We start from the raw sequence: 23,076 nt of genomic DNA, 5'->3' as shown, positions 1-23,076 counted from the left end.
ACTCAGTCGTGTCAGACTCTTTGCAACCCCATGAATTGCAGCACTCCAGGCCTCCCTGTCCATGACCAACTCTCGGAGTTCACTCAAACTCATGCCCATTGAGTAGGTGATGCCATCCAGCCATCTCATCCTCGGTCGTCCCCTTCTCCTCCTGCCCCCATTCACTCCCAGCATCAGAGACTTTTCCAATGAGTTAACTCTTCGCATGAGGTGGCCAGAGTACTGGAGTTTCAGCTTTAGCATCACTCCTTCAAAGAACACCCAGGACTGATCTTCAGAATGGACTGGTTGGATCTCCTTGCAAGGGTCTCTCAAGATTCTTCTCCAACACCACAGTTCAAAAGCATCAATTCTTCAGCACTCAGCTTTTTCAACAGTCCAACTCTCACTTCCATACATGATCACTGGAAAAACCATAGGCTTGACTAGACGGATCTTTGTTGGCAAAGTAATGTCTCTGCTTTTGAATATGCTACCTAGGTCAGTCATAACTTTTCTTCCAAGGAGCAAGCATCTTTTAATTTCAACACAGCAGTCACCATCTGCAGTGATTTTGGAGCAAAAAAAAATAATGTCTGACACTGTTTCCACAGTTTCCCCATCTACTTCCCATGAAGTGATGGGACCAGATGCCATGATCTTCATTTTCTGAATGTTGAGCTTTAAGCCAACTTTTTCACTCTCCTCTTTCACTTTCATCAAGAGGCTTTTTAGCTCCTCTTCACTTTCTGCCATAAAGGTGGTGTCATCTGCATATCTGAGGTGATTGATATTTCTCCCAGCAATCTTGATTCCAGTTTGTGCTTCTTCCAGCCCAGCGTTTCTCATGAGGTACTCTGCATAGAAGTTAAATAAGCAGGGTGGCAATATACAGCCTTGATGTACTCCTTTTCCTATTTGGAACCAGTCTGTTCCATGTCCAGTTCTAACTGTTGCTTCCTGACCTGCATGTAGGTTTCTCAAGAGGCAGGTCAGGTGGTATGGTATACCCATCTCTTGCAGAATTTTCCATAGTTTATTGTGATCCACACAGTCAAAGGCTTTGGCATAGTCAATAAGGCAGAAATAGATTTTTTTTTTTTCTGGAACTCTCTTGCTTTTTCCATGATCCAGCATATGTTGGCAATTTGATCTCTGGTTCCTCTGCCTTTTCTAAAACCAGCTTGAACATCTGGAATTTCACGGTTCACCTATTGCTGAAGCCTGGCTTGGAGAATTTTGAGCATTACTTTACTAGCGTGTGAGATGAGTGCAATTGTGTGGGAGTTAGAGCATTCTTTGGCATTGCCTTTCTTTGGGATTGGAATGAAAACTGACCTTTTCCAGTCCTGTGGCCACTGCTGAGGTTTCCAAATTTGCTGGCATATTGAGTGCAGCATTTTATAGCATCATCTTTCAGGATTTGAAATAGCTCAACTGGAATTCCATCACCTTCACTAGCTTGTTCATAGTGATGCTTTCTGAGGCCCGCTTGACTTCACATTCCAGGATGTCTGGCTCTAGATTAGTGATCACACTATCGTGATTATCTTGGTCATGAAGTTCTTTTTTGTACAGTTCTTCTGTGTATTCTTGCCACCTCTTCTTAATATCTTCTGCTTCTGTTAGTTCCATACCTTTTCTGTCCTTTATCAAGCCCATCTTTGCATGAAATATTCCCTTGGTATCTCTAATTTTCTTGAAGAGATCTCTAGTCTTTCCCATTCTGTTGTTTTCCTCTATTTCTTTGCATTGATCGCTGAGGAAGGCTCTCTTTTCTCTCCTTGCTATTCTTTGGAACTCTGCATTCAGATGCTTATATCTTTCCTTTTTTCCTTTGCTTTTTGCTTCTCTTCTTTTCACAGCTATTTGTAAGGCCTCCTCAGACAGCCATTTTACTTTTTTGCATTTCATTTCCATGGGGATGGTCTTGATCCCTGTCTCCTGTACAATGTCACAAACCTCCGTCCATAGTTCATCTGGCGCTCTATGTGTCAGATCTAGTCCCTTCAAGTTATTTCTCACTTCCACTGTATAATCATAAAGAATTTGATTTAGGTCATACCTGAATGGTCTAGTGGTTTTCCCTACTTTCTTCAATTTCATGATCTTAGCCACAGTCAGCTTTTGGTCTTGTTTTTGCTTACTCTATAGAACTTCTCCATCTTCGGCTGCAAAGGATATAATCAATTTCATTTCGGTGTTGACCATCTGATGATGTCCATGTGTAGATTCTTCTCTTGTGTTGTTGGAAGAGGGTGTTTGCTATGACCAGTGCATTTTCTTGGCAAAACTCTATTAGTCTTTGCCCTGCTTCATTCCGCATTCCTAGTCCAAATTTTCCTGTTACTCCAGGTGTTTCTTGACTTCCTACTTTTGCATTCCAGTGCCCTATAATGAAAAGGACATCTTTTTTGTGTGTTAGTTTCTAGAAGGTCTTGTAGGTCTTCATAGAACCGTTTAACTTCAGCTTCTTCAGCATTACTGGTTGGGGCATAGACTTGGATAACTGTGATATTGAATGGCTTGCACTGGAAACGAACAGAGATCATTCTGTTTTTGAGATTGCATCCAAGTGCTGCTTTTCAGACTCTTTTGTTGACCATGATGGCTACTCCATTTTTTCTGAGGGATTCCTGCCTGCAGTAGTAGATATAATGGTCATCTGACTTAAATTCACGCATTCCAGTCCATTTTAGTTCACTGATTCCTAGAATGTCAACATTCACTCTTGCCATCTCCTGTTTGACCACGTCCAATTTGCCTTGATTCATGGACCTGACATTCCAGGTTCCTATGCAATATTGCTCTTACAGCATCGGACCTTGCTTCTTTCACCAGTCACATCCATTGTTGGGTATTGTTTTTGCTTTGGCTCCATCCCTTCATTCTTTCTTGAGTTATTTCTCCACTGATCTCCAGTAGAATATTGGGCACCTACTGACCTGAGGAGTTCCTCTTTATGTATCTTATCATTTTGCCTTTTCATACTGTTCATGGGGTTCTCAAGCCAAGAATACTGAAGTGGTTTGCCATTCCCTTCTCCAGTGGACCACATTGTGTGAGACCTCTCCACCATGTCTGCCCGTCTTAGGTAGCCCCACAGGGCATGGCTTAGTTTCATTGAGTTAGACAAGGCTGTGGTCCTAGTGTGATTAGATTGACTAGTTTTCTGTGATTATGGTTCAGTGTGTCTGCCCTCTGATGCCCTCTTGCAACACTTACCGTCTTACTTGGGTTTCTCTTCCTTGGACGTGGGGTACCTCTCACTGCAGCTCCAGCAAAGCACAGACGCTGCTCCTTAGCTTGGACGAGGGATATCTCCTTGCCGCCTTGAATAGCTCCTCTAGGCCCTCCAGCGCCCACACAGCCATGGCTCCTTGGACGTGAGGTTGCTCCTCCCAGCCTCTGCCCCTTGCCTCGGGCAGGGGTAGCTCCTCTTGGCTGCTCCTGTGCTTTAGTTCAATAGTGCTAATCCTTTTAACACTACAGTGTATACACTACCCCAGGCCTGAGCTATGGCATTCATGAAGGCATAGCTCATTTCTTTCCTTCTCTCAAGAGTCACACTCTTTTGTCTATTGTCTGAAAATCATTATATCTTACAGTTTGTCCTGTTTTCTGCTTGTTTAGGATAGGAGAATAATTCTTGTAGTAATAAATCCTTTATGGACAGAAATGAAAATCTGCTGGTTGATTTTTGCCAACACTTCACTGAATTTTCTTGATTTATCTGTGGGTGTGTTCACCAAATTCTGAAAATGTACTTAACGTGATCTAAGGAAAAATTTTGATTCATAGCCATTAAAAAAAAAAAAATAGAAATGAAAATTAGCTGATTTTTCTGTTTAGGCTAGAGAATGCATGTTTTTAGTGCTCTGAACAGTACCCACATATAGGTATTTTGTTTTCATTCCCTATGTCAGAGATTGTACCTTCCAATTCACCACTTCACACACACACTCTATCCCTCATTAATATCTACCAATGCTTAATCTGGTCTCATCACTTCATGGGAAATAGATGGGGAAACACTGGAAACAGTGTCAGAATTTATTTTTTTTTGGCTCCAAAATCACTGCAGATGGTGACTGCAGCCATGAAATTAAAAGACGCTTACTCCTTGGAAGAAAAGTTATGACCAACCTAGATAGTACATTCAAAAGCAGAGACATTACTTTGCTGACTAAGGTCCATCTAGTCAAGGCTATGGTTTTCCCTGTGGTCAGGTATGGATGTGAGAGTTGGACTGTGAAGAAGGCTGAGTGCCGAAGAATTGATGCTTTTGAACTGTGGTGTTGGAGAAGACTCTTGAGAGTCCCTTGGACTGCATGGAGATCCAACCAGTCCATTCTGAAGGAGATCAGCCCTGGGATTTCTTTGGAAGGAATGATGCTAAAGCTGAAACTCCAGTACTTTGGCCACCTCATGCAAAGAGTTGACTCATTGGAAAGGACTCTGATGGTGGGAGAGATTGAGGGCAGGAGTAGAAGGGGATGACCGAGGATGAGATGGCTGGATGGCATCACTGACTCGATGGATGTGAGTCTGAGTGAAGTCCGGGAGATGGTGATGGACAGGGAGGCCTGGCGTGCTGCGATTCATGGGGTCACAAAGAGTCGGACACGACTGAGCAACTGAACTGAACTGAACTGAACTGAATGCTTAATCTCACATATAACATTTCAATTCCTAGGAATTTTGGTAAACTGTCATATTGACTTCATGCAGCATGATCCTCGTGGCTCCTTTTCTCTCTCCCAGATTACCAAAAAGATTAAAGTATTGTGGACATTAATGAGGCGAAAACTCTCCTTTTCTATAACTACCTCATAGGACACTTTGCTGCAGAAGACGTGGCCTCTAGGGTCAAGAGTTTGAATGAGAATATGGAATCTCTCCAGGCTCGAGCTACTAGACGGCAGAATGATCTTGAAGCCAATGTCCAATTCCAGCAGTACCTAGTTGATCTGCATGAAGCAGAAGCATGGATTAGAGAGAAGGAACCTATAGTGGACAACACTAACTACGGGGCAGATGAAGAAGCAGCTGGGGTAAGGAGGGCATAGGGAAAGATATTGGCTAATACTCACCAAACTGGTAACAAATATGTACCTAATTAGATTGTGTGATAGCGTTAGGTTTTCTTAGATTATTTGGGGTTTCCAGAGTGATAACTTTTGGGCTTCCTCTGCTGGGATAACCTGAATTAACAAAAATCCCAAAAGATGCGCCACATTTTCCTAATCCCATAGAAATCCATATTTCGTAGAGATTATCTAACCCCCAAGAGGCATTACCAGACATCTTGCAAATTTAGTAACTTTTACTAGGAATTAGGACAATAAATATATCATAAAATAAATTTAGTGTTCTTCCTATATCTGCTTCTGATGATTTTCCCATCAACAAATTCAGGCTCTTCTAAAGAAGCATGAGGCCTTTCTAGTGGATCTGAAGGCTTTTGGAAACAGTATACAAGCTCTTCGGGATCAGGCAGAAGCCTGCCAGGTAAGAAGGACTTAAGTATAACAAGAATCACATTCTCCACGGCAGAGGAAAAGGAATTATCACCAGTTTTCTCTTTACATAGTCTAGGAAGCAATTGCAGAAGAAAATACTGTCTTGTGATCTTTAGGCGGGCACTGTAGCATCTATGTAGCATCTACAGAGATTCAGAGCAAAATAATTTCTCAATAAGTATTATAATTTGTTCATTGGTATATTTTTGTTCCTTTTTATATTTCCATTTTCCTTTCTTTTGCTTCTTTTATTCATATCTCTCCTTTTTATGTTCCTTCCTTTCTCAGTTATTTTTTAAACCAACATGTATTAAATGTCTACCATGTACAAGCACGAATAAAAGAATAATTCTGACTTGAAGGAAAGTTACAGTCTATTAGGTCATGAATTTTAACAAATAGCATACAATAGATACATGAATGGGAAAAACAATCTTGAAGAAAAAGTGTTTCATTCTCTTGATATTAGAATGCTGGAGGATAGGAAAATCTACATAGCTGAGGCAAGCCAGTTTATCTGAATTAGTTTTGTAAGGGTGGTTTACTATGCAGATAAGGAGAAGATGGGTTCTTCTAGTGAATAAGCTATAAGAGCAAATGCTTTGAAGCACAAAATAATCAAGAGTATTGTGAGAATGGCAAGACTGCAAGGTGAAAATAAGTGTCTGGAAGAGTGATGGAAGCAGAAATCAACTAAATGATATGGATGTCTCCTGAGTAGAGTAGAAAGAAAAGAGACACACTTTCACATTCAAGAAATTCTTTCTTATGAGGGACTCTGAATCCATACACTGCAAGTAGAAAATACATAGGCTTAGAAAGAAAGAAAGTGAAGTCTCTCAGTCGTGTCTGACTATTTGCGACCCCATGGACTGTAGCTTACCAGGCTCCTCCCTCCATGGGATTCTCCAGGCAAGAGTACTGGAGTGGGTTGCCAGGCTTACTATGTTAATAAATATTTACAGAGTTTTAGTGCTGTGCCTTCCTCAAGCTCTGCACAGCAGGTGCCTACATAAAAACAGGTGGATTTATGAATTGTAAGTTAAGAGGAAATAGTACTTGAAGAATACAAAATCAGAGGGATATATAAGGGGAGGTATATCTTCACATCCCATTTAAAAAGACGTGGGTCATTACTTACGAAGGGTGATTGTATTTGTTCATTCTCTCAGAGATAAGATATCTGGGGGAAATGAAAATCAGAAAAGACTGTATCTTGGAGGGCAGGTTTCTTGCTAAAGAGAGAAACAAGATATTTGATCCAGGTTTATTTTCTCAAATATTAAAATTCTAGGCCCTCCCTGTGCTCTAGGTGATTTATCTCTTAAAAAAAAATCCACATTTGGTCTACAAAATACTTTAAAGACCTAGGGAATGGAGAAGGTGATGAGAGATAGTGGATCTTTCACTTTCTTAGTTTTCTGAAACATGGATGCATGCAGTCCTTTACTATCTGCTGAAGACTAGTGACTTAGAGCATTTAATATGTTTCTGACAAATTTAATTCTTACTTGCTCACTCTATAAACATATTTCCCAGTCTGGTGTCCCCTGAGAAGTGCTAAGATGAAATGGTATTTCTAAAGATATCATATTGCAATAGCTCTGTTACTGGCATCCAGGTAAGAGGTTGTAACCAGGAGCTCCTCTCTCCTTCAGGTGCAGGAACAGCCCACTGTGGGTAGGCTGTACAGAAAGATCTTTCCTATCTGTGACTAGAATGTTCTTCCTATTTTTTGTTCAGGAACAACAAGCTGCACCTGTGGAGGTGGCTGCTCCAGAAGAGAGGGTTGTGGCCTTATATGACTTCCAGGCCCTCTACTCCCGAGAAGTCACTATGAAGAAAGATGATGTCTTAACACTGCTCAGTTCTATCAGCAAGGTGACTTTCCTTTCTGTTTTTCTCCCATAAACAAGGTGGCTCTTGCAGTTGACTCTCCCAACCTTGCCAGATATGGGTATATTTTAAGCAGTCAGTATTTTTCTATTGCTCTTTCTCTCTTAAATAACCATAATTTATTGAGTAGTATCATCCCTCCAGATATTGCTTAGGATCCTGTACGTATCTTTTGAGATTACAAAATACCAATTTCACACAACAAAGTGAGGCCTCAAGGAGCTTAAGTAACTAGCCCAAAGACTTATAAGCTGTGAGTGACAATTCTATAATATGTTTACAGATTAAAACTTGTCTCTTTGTCTCTGCTTGTTCCTATTCTATGCCAGGGTTCCTAGTAATGGAAAAAAATTGGCTGAGCTTAAGAGGAGCCTGGTCAAGGAGGTCTTTTGTCAACTTGGTTTTTCTTTAGCCTTCATGACTGTGAGAGTAGCAACAAAATATTATCTAATATTTAAAATACATTTATCATAAGAGCTCACGTAAACATCCAAGGTTCTAATGCACAGCACAGGGAACTATATTCAATATCCTGTGGTAAAACATAATGGAAAAAATATTTTTTAAAAGAAGGTATATATGTGTATAACTGAGTCACTTTGCTGTACAGCAGAGATTGTCGCAAAATTGTAAATCAATTACATTTCAATAAAAAAGTAAGAGTTCAAGGAACTTTTTAAATATTTTAATATTTCATTAATTTCCATAAATTGAGAAGAAACAAAAGAGAGCTCAGTATTTTTCACTCTGAGGATAAGTAGATTTGGGGGGAAGCAAGATTGTCATTATCAAATAAGCTGTGTTCCAGTCCTCTTTTCTTTTTGCTCAGTCTTCCTTATTTCACTACATTATTCTCTGAGGTTATTAACTCCAGAATGGTTAGTATAGTAACATTCCTAAAAAGACTGTGACAGTCAGGGTGATACTTAAGCATGAAGCATTCTCAAAGGTGAATTTCAAGCAGTGCACAATTTTTAGGGGCTCTAGGAGAAGAATGGGGAGAAGTTCTTATACAATACTCTCATACATAGATGCGCCACCCAGAAGAAGCCCGGTTTAATTTTGTCCCTATAGGTTTTTTAAATGAATTTTTAGTAGACAAAATATCCTATCATGAAGAGAATGACCACTGGGTTTTGAAAACTTCCTCGAAGTTAAGGATCTAACATCAAATATCAGATTCCTTGATTTCAGAGACTTATCTCTGCAATTCCTGCAACTCCTGATTTATCTTCTTTGTAATATATAAAATTTATAAGCAGTTGTTTATTTCTTCTGGTCATCAGCTTGTCCCTTTGCCTAGAGACTCAGTTATGAGGGTTAAAACTTCTAAATGTGGCTTTTAAGGAAGGAGTGGGGATTTCTAATCCTAAAGGACTTCTTCCTTTAGGACTGGTGGAAAGTAGAAACTGATGATCACCAGGGCTTTGTGCCAGCTGTCTACGTGAGGAAACTAGCCCGTGATGAGTTTCCTATGCTCCCACAACGGAAGCGAGAAGAACCAGGCAACATCATCCAGCGCCAGGAACAGATTGAGAACCAGTAAGTTCTGGAGGCTGGAGAACTGGACAGTGTTTGACCAAACATCTCCGATTGGTCAAAGATACATCTCTTGATTCTATTATTGGTTAGATTAAAGATGCTTTTCAAATTCATAGATTTTAAGAGCTAAAAGTAAACAGAGTAATTCAAACCCTTTATTTTTTAAATGAGGAAAGGAAACTCCGGAACCACTATGTAAACTGTCCAAGGTCACACAATATTAGGGTCACATATTCTGACTCTCTGCCTGGCACTCTGTCACTCTTTCAAGTTTGTCAAAAGGTCTTCTGACTCCCACGTGCACTTTGTTTGTGTGTGTTACTATACAAGGCTATTTCCTATCCAATTGTCAATATGAATGTGAACTTTTCACTTCTATAAAAAGACGAAGGGGTATTGTCAGTCACACTATTGGGACACTGGCATTTTGATTGTTTTTAAATACAAAGCTTTTATCTCTCTGCTCTCAATGCCATTTTTCTTCCATCTTTATTTCCTCCTCTTTATTGTTCTTCTTTTGATTTTTCTTCCCTTTCCTTTTTGTCCCTTTTATTCTCTCCCTTTCTTACCAATATTCTTCTGTGTTTGCTCTGTCTCTTTTCCCCACCTTTTCCATTCTCTTTATTTCTCCACTCAGGTACCACTCCCTCCTGCTTCGGGCAGATGAGCGCAGACGTCGTCTGTTGCAACGTTACAATGAGTTTTTGCTGGCCTATGAGGCAGGAGACATGCTGGACTGGATCCAAGAGAAGAAGGCAGAAAACACCGGGGTGGAATTAGATGATGTTTGGGAGTTACAGAAAAAGTTTGATGAGTTCCAAATGGTAAGAAAGAGCTGTCTCCTCTAGATAGCTTTCTGAGGATTTTCATCTTTTCCTTTTACCTCATATCCCCTCCTAAGTAATCCCTTAATTTCATATTTGCTAAATATCCTCCCCAAAGCTAGAGAGTTCCATATTTAAAATATTCCTCTAGGTATTACAAGTGGAAAGAAAATGCAGAGGAAACTAGTTACCTTGATTTTGTAGCATGCAGTCCCTGTCACTCCTCCATCCTATTGGAAGTACTGGTCTTCCTGAATCTTTACAACTTGTCCTGTACTGGCCTGTGATACTGATGCTCAGGTTGAGATGGGGCGTTGTAAGACTCTTGTAAGGTCTAATTATGGGGCAGAAGTTTGAATGGAAAGTTGGGAAGAACAATCTGACTTTATAGCCAGACAATTTCTAATTTTCTGCCTTCCTAAAACTTTTCAATCTCCGTTATTCTCTTAGATCTCTTCTATTATGTTAACTAGCAATTAGTATTAAACTTCTCCCTTCTTTCCTTTCTCTTCTATATGATACTTTCCTTACACATGGAATTCAGAGCTGTACAAAGCTCTACAAAAAGCTGTACAGAGCTCTGTATGTATATACATACATACATGTATACATGTATGTATATATGTATGTATATATACATATATATGCAGAAGGTAATGGCAGTATGGAGCTAGTTATGGGAAAGGTCAAAGGAAATAGTCTCTCTATATATATAGAGAGAGAGAAGTAAGAGAAAGGGAAGGGTAAACACGGGTACAATTTAAAAAATAAAACTAAGAATAAGACTTACATGAGAAAACTCATTGAAAGGCCATTGTATCGTGAAGTGAACAATATTGTCACTATAGACATAGTGATGAGTTCCCTAGAGCTGTTTCTTACAACATATCTTAATGTAAGCAAATTGTAACCCAGACAATGAAATTTTTCAGAAAGTAGAGAAATCTGTATTGGTAGCAAAAACTATTACATGGCTCAGGTATAGATCCCTCTAATAGTATAATTTAATCAGGGAGAGATTTTTAAGAAATGTAAAGAAAGAGACCTCTATATTTCATATAAATAATATTTTTAATAGCCACTGAGTATCAGGGAATTTAAAGGTCCTCTTCTTTGTGGCAGATTGGAGGAGGGCAGTTTGTGGTTTATTACAAGTATGATTAGCAATATGTTTTAATCTGTAGTCAAGTCAGGGCAAAGATGAGCAGGCAAGAGTGAAAGATTTTTGAGGAGGGAATTTAAACTGCTTTGGTACATTTTCCCACCTAGGATTTGAAGACAAATGAGCCTCGACTGAGGGATATCAACAAGGTGGCTGATGATCTTCAATTTGAAGGGCTTCTGACACCAGAAGGAGCTCAAATACAGCAGGTAACTGTGGCTCCTTCTTCCTTCTCACTACCAGGCTGAGTTTGGGGAGTCTTCATCTCACTTAAAAATACTTAACTTCATATTCTGCAGATTAGCTAGAACATGAAGAAGGTAATTGCAGTAGAGAGATAGCTGTAGGAAAGGTCAAAGGAAATAGTCCAGATAGTCTAGCTGTTTATCCATCTTGTTGTTGTTCAGCTGGTAAGTTATATGCATTTTAATCAATTAAAAAATCCTTAAATTGCCACACATCCCCCACCCCATCACCATGAGAAATTCAGTGCTCAAATACTTGAATACAAAGGCAATGCAGGTAAAGGAGCTACAATAGTGGGAAGTGGTTAATCAATAAAGTGTACTGGATGAGATAGACTCTGATAAAATCTAGTAAAAGAAGAATATAGGTAGTAGAGATGGAAGAGAAGGCATTTGAGACCTTATTCAAATTTGGACCTGTGGTTCCATAAAATATGTCTGGAACTAATGGAATGTCTAACCCAGTTATCTGAGCTATCATACACCAGTGAGGAAAAGCCCTGCCTTCTTTTATGGTAACTGATGTGGGGTGAGAGTGAGAAAGAATGTGCGAAGAAACAATTTTCTTACTCTTCACAGAAAATAGGGCTCTAAGAAGACTACCTGGTTTAATCATTTCAGCACACACAAAAATACTAGAGCTCACCGAAAAAGGCAATGTCTTCTAGCTACCAAGTCAAGTCACACTTACTCTTCAGAGGTTGTAATGTTGTCTCTGGGACAGCCAATATCAGTTGATGTTCTAAGGTTGTTGGTTCCCACCTGGAACATCAATTTGGGAAGGAATGTGATCCCTTTTTTAACTGCATTGGCATAGCTGAGGCCCAAGCTCAAACTATCCAAGAAAGAAGGAAACCTGTGCAATTTCTAAAGGAGATAACATGAAAATAATCAGGATTTAATCCTCATCTAATCTTCAGACACCACTAAACTGAGTTAGATCCCTAGCTAAAGTCTGTGTCTGCCTTTTTCAGGAGTTGAATGCCCGCTGGGGGTCTTTGCAGAGGCTGGCAGAGGAACAGCGCCAGCTGCTGGGCAGCGCCCATGCTGTCGAGATGTTTCACAGGTGAGAATTTTAACCTTGAAAAGCAGTGCTGCTCTAAAACTAACTTGAGGACCACTGGTTCTAATTGCTATAGTAGAACCATAGCTACTAGTTTAACCCTTCTTCCTGGAGAAAATAGGAAATCAGATGCTTCAGTAGTAGGTAGATATCTCATTGGGCAAGTAGGCTACTCCAGACAACCAACTTCAATTTTCTCATACCTAGGCTTGGGCCCTGGTACATAATCAGCAGTTAATATATGTTTTCATGATAGTGAATGAAAACTGAAGTTGAAACAAGAGGTTTAAGTAATGACGCATCTGAACTAGAAGTAGAGAGTAGAGGGCAACAAACATCACATTGACTCTAAGTGTTGATTCAACAGTTGTTGTTTTTTTTTTTTCCTTTATGTCTGATTGCCAAATCTCTGTCTATGCTAAGAAACACATGCACAACTAAGTAAGCAAACTGACAACCAAACACCTTTACTGTGTAAAAATGCAGTTTTGAATATTCAGAAAAAGGAAAACTGAGATGCAGACAAGTCTTGTTCTTTAGAATGGCATAAGATTTTCCATGTTATTCTACAGTTAAGCATGCGGCTTTGCCATCAGGCCACTTGATTCAAATTTAGGGTCTGCCTAAATTAGTGGCAGGGGTATAATCTTGAGAAAATACCTAACCTCTTTTCTTTTCTTTTTTTTTTTTTTTGCTACTTAGCCTCTTAAGCTTTAGTTTTCTCATATGTTAAATGGGGCTGGTAATAGTAATTTGGCCTCAAGTCATTGTTGTAAAGATTAAATGAGCCTAAGTTCTAATACTTAATTCTAACACATCCTTAAAAAAAGGATGATGATGTTGGTAGTGATGACTTCTTTGTGAGCCCAGCTAGTCTGCCTCTAGCTTGTGTTATTATTCTTAAACTTTTTACCCTCATGCACCAGAGAAGCAGATGACACAAAGGAGCAGATTGAGAAGAAGTGCCAGGCCCTCAATACTGCTGACCCTGGCTCAGACTTGTTCAGTGTGCAGGCTCTTCAGCGACAGCATGAAAACTTTGAAAGAGATCTTGTACCTCTGGGGGAAAAGGTGAGATGTGCCTTCAAGCTTTTCCAACAGATTCCTCTTCACATCTACCCATATCAATGCCCTCTCCTTTGGTTTTATTATCCAGTCTCTTATTTCAGTTCTCTTTATCCTACTGCATTCTTGTTCTTTAACCCTGTCCTGATTGCTAGTCTACCAAAAGGGCATGCCCAGGGCAATTCATGTGGAGGGAAACGGTTTTAAATTTTTTTTAAAAAGTGAAGTACAGTTGATTTTCAGTGTTTTGTTAATTACTGCTGTACAGCAAAGTGATTCAGTTTTATAAATATGTATAAATAAATATATACACATTTATATCCTTTTTATCTGCTTTTCTATTATGGTTTATCATAGGATATTGAATATACTTCTCTGTGATATACAGTAGGACTTTGCTGTTTATCCATTCTGTATATAAAAGCTTACACCTAATAACCCCACCTCCCTCTCCACTCCTCTGGCAACCCCCCACCCCACCCTTGGCAACCACACTTCTGTTTTCTATGTCTGTGACTCTGTTTCCATTTTATAGATGGGTTCATCTGCATCATATTTCAGATTCCACATGTAAGTGACATCATTTGATATTTGTCTTTCTCTTTCTGACATACCTCACTTAGTATGATAATCACTAGTTGCTCCAAATGACATTATTTTATTCCTTTTTATGGCTAATAGTCCATTGTATGCATATTATATCTTCTTTATCCATTTATCTGTCAATGAACATTTAGATTGTTTTGCGTCTTGGCTATTGTAAAGAGTGCTACTGTGAATATTGGGGTGTGTGTATCTTTTTGAATTCTGATTTTGTCTGAATATATGCCCAGGAGAGGGATTGCTGAATCATATGGCAATTCTATTTTTAGTTTTCTGAGGAATCTCCATACTGTTTTCTTAAGTGGCTGCATCAAATAGCATTGAGGGAAAATATATTGTAAATGTTTGTGAGTTTGTGAGTTCCAAGTAAGTTTGTGAGTTTCAAGTGACCAGAACTCTTCGTGAGTTCCAAGTGACTAGAATGTATAGCAGTGAGTAGGGGATCAGTAGTCTAAGAAACCCATGGAAGGAGGAGCCTGTTGGGCAGCAGTCCGTGGGGTCACTAAGAGTTGGACACGACTGAGCGACTTCACTTTGACTTTTCACTTTCATGCATTGGAGAGGGAAATGGAAACTCACTCCAGTATTCTTTCCTGGAGAATCCCAGGGATGGGGGAGCTTGATGGGCTGCCATCTATGGGGTTGCACAGAGTCAGACACGACTGAAGCAACTTAGCAGCAGCAGCAGCAGTCTAAGATAAATAGGAGATGATCATACCTGGTATGACCAGTCGTACCTGTATGATGCAGAGTTTCCTTAGAAGGGATTGAAGAAGCTTAATCCTACTCTGGCCAAAAAATGAACTCTAAAGCTTGCCAGATATGCTCTGGAATAAATCAGGGGGAGCATAGAACTTGCATTACTATAAAAAGCAAAAAGAAGCACAGAAAGTATCTATATTAAAAAGATCTTCATATTAATTGACACTTGCCACCAACCAAGTCACTTACCACCCTGCCCTATAGCCTTGTTTATTTGTTTATACAAAGTTTATTTTTATTTTATTTTTTTAATTTTTATTTTTACTTTATTTTACTTTACAATACTATATTGGTTTTGCCATACATTGACATGAATCCGCCATGGGTGTACATGAGTTCCCAAACATGAACCCCCCACCACCACCTCCCACCCCATATCATCTCCCTGGATCATCCCCATGCACCAGCCCCAAGCATCCTGTATCCTGCATCGAACATAGCCTGGTGATTCGTTTCTTACATGATAGTATACATGTTTAAATGCCATTCTCCCAAATCATCCCACCCTCTCCTTCCTCAGAGTCCAAAAGTCCGCTCTACATATCCGTGTCTCTTTTGCTGTCTTGCATACAGGGTCATCATTATCATCTTTCTAAATTCCATATATATGTGTTAGTATACTATATTTGTGTTTTTCTTTCTGCCTTACTTCACTCTGTATAATGGGCTCCAGTTTCATCCACCTCATTAGAACTGATTCAAATGTATTCTTTTTAATGGCTGAGTAATACTCCGTTGTGTATATGTACCACAGCTTTCTTATCCATTCATCTGCTGATGGACATCTGGGTTGTTTCCATGTCCTGGCTATTATAAACAGTGCTGCAATGAACATTGGGGTATATGTGTCTCTTTCAATTCTGGTTTCCTTGGTGTGTATGTCCAGCAGTGGGATTGCTGGGTCATAGGACAGTTCTATTTGCAATTTTTAAAAGAATCTCCACACTGTTCTCCATAGTGGCTGTATGATAGATTCAAAGACAATACTTCATTCTTCCTATAGGTAGAAAGCGATGTTATGTCAGAGAATCAGTTCAGTTCAGTTCAGTCACTCAGTTGAGTCTGACAGTTTGCGACCCCATGAATCGCAGCATGCCAGCCCTCCCTGTCCATCACCATCTCCTGGAGTTCACTCAAACTCACATACATTGAGTTGGTGATGCCATCCAGTCATCTCATCCTCTGTCATCCCCTTCTCTTCCTGCCCCCAATCCCTCCCAGCATCAGAGTCTTTTCCAATGAATCAACTCTTTACGTGAGGTGGCCAAAGTACTGGAGTTTCAGCTTTAGCATCATTCCTTCCAAAGAAATCCCAGGGCTGATCTTCAGAATGGACTGGTTGGATCTCCTTGCAGTCCAAGGGACTCACAAGAGTCTTCTCCAACATCACAGTTGGAAAGCATCAATTCTTCAGTGCTCAGCTTTCTTCACAGTCCAACTCTCACATCCATACATGACCACTGGAAAAACCATAGCCTTGACTAGATGGACGTTTGTTGGCAAAGTAATGTCTCTGCTTTTCAATATGCTATCAAGGTTGGTCATAACTTTTCTTCCAAGGAGTAAGCGTCTTTTAATTTCATGGCTGCAGTCACCATCTGCAGTGATTTTGGAGCCAAAAAAAAAATAAAGTCTGACACTGTTTCCACTGTTTCCCCATCTATTTCCCATGAAGTGATGGGACCAGAGGCAATGATATTTGTTTTCTGAATGTTGAGCTTTAAGCCAACTTTTTTCACTCTCCACTTTCAGTTTCATCAAGAAGCTCTTTAATTCCTCTTCACTTTCTGCCATAAGGGTGGTGTCATCTGCATATCTTAGGTTATTGATATTTCTCCTGGCAATCTTGATTTCAGCTTGTATTTCTTCCAGTCCAGCGTTTCTCATAATGTACTCTGCATGCAAGTTAAAGAAACAGGGTGACAATATACAGCCTTGACGTACTCCTTTTCCTATTTGGAACCAGTCTGTTGTTCCATGTCCAGTTCTAACTGTTGTTTCCTGACCTGCATATAGATTTCTCAAGAGGCAGGTCACATGGTCTGGTATTCCCATCGCTTTCAGATTTTTCCACAGTTTATTGTGATCCACACAGTCAAAGGCCTTGTCATAGTCAATAAGCAGAAATAGATGTTTTTCTGGAACTCTCTTGCTTTCTCGATGGTCCAGAGGATGTTGGCAATTTGATCTCTGGTTCCTCTGCCTTTTCAAAAGCCAGCTTGAACATCTGGAAGTTCACGGTTCACCTATTGCTAAAGCCTGACTTGGAGAATTTTGAGCATTACTTTACTAGCATGTGAGATGAGTGCAATCGTGTGGTAGTTTGAGCATTTTTTTGGCATTGCCTTTCTTTGGGATTGGAATAAAAATTGACCTTTTCCAGTCCTGTGGCCACTATTGAGTTTTCCAAATTTGCTGACAGATTGAGTGCAGCACTTTCACAGCATCATCTTTCAGGATTTGAATTAGCTCAACTGGAATTCCATCACCTCCACTAGCTTTGTTCATAGTGATGCTTTCTAAGGCCCACTTGACTTCACATTCCAGGATGTCTGGCTCTAGATGAGTGATCACACCATCATGATTTTCTTGGTCATGAATATCTTTTTTGTAGAGTTCTTCTGTGTATTCTTGTCACCTCTTCTTAATCTCTTCCTTTTCCTGTTAGGTCCATGCTATTTCTGTCCTTTATTGATCCCATCTTTGCATGAAATGTTCCCTTGGTATCTCTAATTTTCCTGAGGAGATCTCTAGTCTTTCCCATTCTGTTGTTTTCCTCTATTTGTTTGCATTGATCACTGAAGAAGGCTTTCTTATCTCTCATTGCTATTCTTTGGAACTCTGCATTCAGATGCTTATATCTTTCCTTTTCTCCTTTGCTTTCCGCTTCTCTTCTTTTCACAGCTATTTGTAGGCCCTCCTCAGGCAGCCATTTTGCTTTTTTGCATTTCTTTTCCATGGGGATGGTCTTGATCCCTGTCTCCAGTACAATGTCACAAACCTCAGTCCAGAGTTCATCAGGCACTCTATCTATCAGATCTAGGCTCTTAAATCTATTTCCCTCTTCCACTGTATAAATATAAGGGATTTGATTTAGGTCATACCTGAATTGTCTAGTGGTTTTCCCTACTTTCTTTAATTTCAGTCTGAATTTGGCAATAAGGAGTCCATGATCTTAGCCACAGTCAGCTCCTGGTCTTGTTTTTGTTGACTGTATAGAGCTTCTCCATCTTTGGCTGCAAAGAATATAATCAATCTGATTTTGGTGTTGACCATTTGATGATGTCCATGTGTAGAGTCTTCTCTTGTGTTGTTGGAAGAGGGTGTTTGCTATGACCATTGCATTCTCTTGGCAAAAGAGAATTAGTCTTTGCCCTGCTTCATTCTGCATTCCTAGTCCAAATTTTCCTGTTACTCCAGGTATTTCTTGACTTCCTACTTTTGCATTCCAGTCCCCTATAATGAAAAGGACATCTTTTTTGGGTGTTAGTTCTAAAACGTTTGTAGGTCTTCATAGAACCATTCAACTTCAGCTTCTTCAGCGTTACTGGTTGGGGCATAGACTTGGATAACTGTGATATTGAATGGTTTGCCTTGGAGACGAACAGAGATCATTCTGTTGTTTTTGAGATTGCATCCAAGTACTGCATTTTGGACTCTTTTGTTGACCATGATGGCTACTCCATTTCTTCTGAGGGATTCCTGCCCATAGTAGTAGATATAATGGTCATCTGAGTTAAATTCCAGTCCATTTTAGTTCACTGATTCCTAGAATGTCGACATTCTCTCTTGCTATCTCGTTTGACCACTTCCAATTTGCCTTGGTTCATGGACCTGACATTCCAGGTTCCTATGCAATATTGCTCTTTACCGCATTGGACCTTGCTTCTATCACTAGTCACATCCACAACTTGATATTGTTTTTGCTTTGGCTCCATCCTTTCATTCTTTCTTGAGTTATTTCTCTACTGATCTCCAGTAGCATATTGGGTACCAGAATACAAATTTTTAAGTTAGAGTGTAATTAAGGATTATCATTGACTTAGGCACAAGGAACAGATTTCTTGATTCCACCTGTGGCCAGGGGACACTTTCCCTGCAGCCTTTCTTCTTAGCTCCTCGAATTTCTTCTGCTCCTCCTTCTGTTTCTGCTTGAGTGCCTTATCTTCCTCTTCTATCTCCTTGACTTGCTTTTTGGGCTGCTTCAGGGCCTTCTTCTTGCCACCTTCATAGCCCAACATGATACCTGAGGCCTCTTCCCTGGAACTTATCACCAGAAGCAGCCTTCTAATCATAAAAAAAAGCATGGTCATGTCAAGAGTGACTACTTTGGAGAGTTATATACATCAAAAGGGTTTCCACTATCATATAAAAACCAATACTATATTGCAAAGTAATTAACCTCCAATTAAAATAAATAAATTTATATTAAAAAATGTAGTAAGACCTCATTGATGTCTACTTGAGGAAAGAGCACCCTGAGGCTTGAAACTCTTTTGCTAGGATTCAGGTGTGACACCAAGCTGATTGTCAGATCTCTTGATCCCCTAGGTGGAGGTATTGAGGGACACAGCAGATCGACTCAGTGAATCCCACCCAGATGCCACTGATGACCTGCAGAGCAAGCGGTTGGAGCTGAAGGACACCTGGGATGACTTGCAGGAGCTTACAAAGGATCGTAAGGAGAACCTACAGGAGGCCTTAAAATTCTATCAGTTCCTCAGCCAGGCCAGGTAAGGTTCCAGAGGCAGACTTCCACCAGGTGGAATTGGCAGAGTCCATGCCTGGCCCATAAATGGAGCTTCTAGGAGCTGTCTGGGTACAGGTGTTCTTCATTACCTGGTTTAGAGGATACCTCTTGGTCCAGATTGTACCTTCAGTATGGAACAAAATTCTCAGGCTCAATATTTCAAGCCATGTAATATTGAATTTTGGAAGAATATGAGATTATCTAGTCCAATAAAGTATTCTTCTATGGAGTCTATTCTATATAGAGAGTGGTATATGAGGAATTATAGGATATTGGGAGCTCCCAGAGGCACTAGTGGTAAAGAATCTGCCTGCCAATGCAGGATACAAAGGAGATATGGATTTGATCCCTGGGTCAGGAAGATCCCCTGAAGGAGAAAATGGTAACCCACTCCAGTATTCTTGCTGGGAAAATCCCATGGACAGAGGGGCCTGAAGGACTGCAATCCATAGGGTCACACAGAGTCGGGCACGACTGAGCACACACATGCGTAAAACATGGGGAGATATTCTACTGGAAAAGCAAAGAAGAATACAGATAACCATGGTAGAACATAGAACAGCCCCAAACACACATCCCAGCAAATAGATGGAACTATGGAAACAAAGGCAGGCGAATGGGAAGGTATAGAATGCCTATGACATGGAAACAGCTAAAGCCTGAGTTTTGTATGTCACAAGGGTGAGGAGAAGTAGCAAGAGATAAACTCAGAAATGTTAAGCTGAAATCCTTTTTTAAATTAATTTTTCATTGGAGTTTAATTGTTTTCAACTGTTGGAGAAGTTTCACTGTTTTGCTAAACAGTTTAGACATGATCGTGTTTTGGCAAATACACACTTTATCTGTGGAACAGTTTGCACATTCTGCCCCATCATATCAGTCTGCATTTAGAATTGAGGGTTTGGGAAGTAACAGCTTGCAATGTAATAATTTTGAAGATAAAGGGGGGCGACTTTGGCAAATGACTGCAAGTGTTCTTGCCAATGCCCTCCTCAATTCAGCATCTCTGGAAAGTTATAGTGTTTCACATAGTATAAATAAATAGAATACATACTCACTCCTCCAAAGCATATATATGCCCATATATCTCTGTTTATATAGCTTCTGCCTATATTTCAGATTCCATGTTAAATGCTGACTCTTTCCCTTCCTATGAAATATTCTTCAACATTGCAGAAGTAATATTAGCACCCTTGGAGCAACTCTAACACCTTATTTTATCTCTTCAGGACAGTCTTTCTTTTTAGGGTTTTTGAAAAAAAAAAAATACTAGTCTCTATGTTTTGCTTGCTTTTTTTTTTTTCTTCTCTCAGTATAAAGTGTGAACTCCTAGAAGGCACAAATATGTCTCTTTCACAATAAAACTTAGTTTTTTAAATAAGTGAATAAATGAGTTTGCCAAAGAAGAGGACTTTCTGCCCTAGAGCTACTGATTCCTATTTAGTAAACAAGAGCAAAGGCACTCTTCATGAGATGCTGAATTTGACCATCATATATAACTTTTTAACTCAATGACATTTACTTTCTGGGACAGATAGACTTTATCCCTCCTTTTCTAATTTATTGACTTCTAAAAGAGTGGGAAATGACCCTGGTTTAATCAGCAACAGAGAGTAAGTATAGTGTGTGTGTGTGTGTGTGTGTGTGTGTGTGTGTGTGTGTGTGTGTGTGTGTTTTGGGCAGAAGCATGTACTGGATTCGATTTGGAATAAGAGTAAGAAGAAACACATGCCTCACCTGAGATTCTATGCTAAGATAAATCTTTAAACCCAAAAATCCATTTTAAAGGATTAGGATGTGTTAAAAGTAATGGAATATCTACCAGTCCAGGATTCCAGTGTCTGGATTCTACTCCATCTGTCTGTTTCCAGTTTTAGCACATAGGCAAATCACTTACATTCTCTAGGCCAACTTCCTCATCTCCAAAGGGGAAGGAAAAGAATTCCCAGAATTCTACTCAAAATTATTGCAAGAATCGAAAGAGATAGTGTGTGAAGAAAATTTCAAAGGCAACAGAATGCTATTATTAAGTTATACAGTGAAAACAACAAAGCTAAGATCTGTGAAGGCTATAAACCAGAAAGAACATATAGATCTGGAAATGTTTTCTAGGGGAGAAAAAGTCCAAGGACAGACAATTTTATAGCAAGTTGCAAGGTTTTCTTGATTCAATTTCAGTATGCCCTTTCTCTAGGGACTTACAGAATTGGATTAGTGGCATTGGTGGCATGGTCTCATCCAAGGAGCTGGCTGAAGATTTAACTGGCACAGAGATCATGATAGAGCGACATCAGGTATGGTGACAAAAGCCTTAGCCTCTGATCACATAACCTCACAACCTTCCTGCATTTTTCAACTTCTGTGAGATATCACTGGACTCACCAGTCTCTGATCCCTTTTTCCCACAGGAGCATCGTGCTGACATGGAGGCCCAGGATCCCGCCTTTCAGGCCTTTGAAGACTTTGGTACAGATCTTACAATCAGTGGGCACCGGGCCAGCCCTGAAATTGAAGAAAAGCTTCAAGCTGTTAGGCTAGAGAGAGATGAGTTGGAGAGTGCTTGGGAACAACGCAAAAAGATGCTAGATCAGTGTCTGGAGTTGCAGGTACTGCAAATTCCCCATCGCTAAACAGGCTTAGCTGAGTCTGTTCCTTCTATGCAGTTGCACAGAGTTAATACAGGTGCTTATTTCACTGGAATTCCATGCCAAAATCATAAAGGTATCTCTTGATTATCTGACATTGAATTTTCTGCTTTGCATTTTCTGATCATTGTGGTGTTCTTTGCTCCTTATTCTTGTTAATGAAAAGCTAAACAAAATGGGGGTCAGTCCTAGGGCATTGGGCCCTGAAATTAAGTGGTTATAATTTATTGATATTTAAATGTACTTATTGATTGAAAGTTTTATTCATTGATTTTTATTGAGAACCTCCTAGGAACACAAATATTAGTAAGATAGTGTCTATTTTCTAAAAGTAGTGAAATTAGACTTGTAGGCAGATCATTGGAAAAGACCCTGATGTTTGGAGGGGTTGGGGGCAGGAGGAGAAGGGGACGACAGAGGATGAGATGGCTGGATGGCATCACCGACTCGATGCACATGAGTCTGAGTGAACTCTGGGAGTTGGTGATGGACAGGGAGGCCTGGCGTGCTGCGATTCATGGGGTTGCAGAGTCGGACACGACTAAGCGACTAAACTGAACTGAGGCAGATCATTCTAATATATAAAATTTCTGATAAGATGTGTGAATGTTTTGAGATTATAGCAGAGGGAGTGATTAACACTCCTGAGGGAAGGCAGTGCAAGTGTCACATGCTGTTCTGAAAAGCAGTCCTTACCAGAGTCTTCAAGAAATAACCAGCCAGCTTTTACTAAGTGTGTGTGTGTGTCCGTGTCTGTGTGTGTATGCACGCTCAGTAGCTCAGAGTGTCCAACTCTTTTTTGACCCCGTGGACTGTAACTCATCAGGCTCCTCTGTCCATGGAATTGTCCAAGCAAGCATAGTGGAACAGGTTGCCATTTGCTACTCCAGGGGATCTTCTTGACCCGGGGATCAAACCCACATCTTTTGCATCTCCTGCACTGGCAGGTGGATTCTTTACTACTGTGCCACATGGGAAGCCCATTTACCATGTCTAGGATATGGAAAATAGTACTGCA

At 40.0% G+C, this 23,076-nt stretch overlaps 1 protein-coding gene across 1 annotated transcript in view; it reads left to right on the top strand.

Annotated features, from left to right (window-relative positions):
* Window positions 1-23,076, top strand: part of SPTA1 (spectrin alpha, erythrocytic 1) — an 81,689-nt gene that overhangs the window by 32,266 nt on the left and 26,347 nt on the right. The window contains exons 19-29 of the mRNA XM_069545130.1: window positions 4,816-5,033; window positions 5,398-5,490; window positions 7,245-7,382; window positions 8,788-8,939; window positions 9,577-9,763; window positions 11,033-11,134; window positions 12,145-12,236; window positions 13,160-13,304; window positions 19,215-19,396; window positions 21,608-21,707; window positions 21,822-22,019. Of these exons, the coding sequence (XP_069401231.1) occupies window positions 4,816-5,033; window positions 5,398-5,490; window positions 7,245-7,382; window positions 8,788-8,939; window positions 9,577-9,763; window positions 11,033-11,134; window positions 12,145-12,236; window positions 13,160-13,304; window positions 19,215-19,396; window positions 21,608-21,707; window positions 21,822-22,019 (1,607 nt within the window). The remainder of the gene's footprint in view (window positions 1-4,815; window positions 5,034-5,397; window positions 5,491-7,244; window positions 7,383-8,787; window positions 8,940-9,576; window positions 9,764-11,032; window positions 11,135-12,144; window positions 12,237-13,159; window positions 13,305-19,214; window positions 19,397-21,607; window positions 21,708-21,821; window positions 22,020-23,076) is intronic.

This window comes from Ovis canadensis, chromosome 1, assembly GCF_042477335.2.
Source record: "Ovis canadensis isolate MfBH-ARS-UI-01 breed Bighorn chromosome 1, ARS-UI_OviCan_v2, whole genome shotgun sequence".
Lineage (NCBI taxonomy): Eukaryota > Metazoa > Chordata > Mammalia > Artiodactyla > Bovidae > Ovis > Ovis canadensis.
This window is presented reverse-complemented; position numbering and strand designations above follow the sequence as displayed.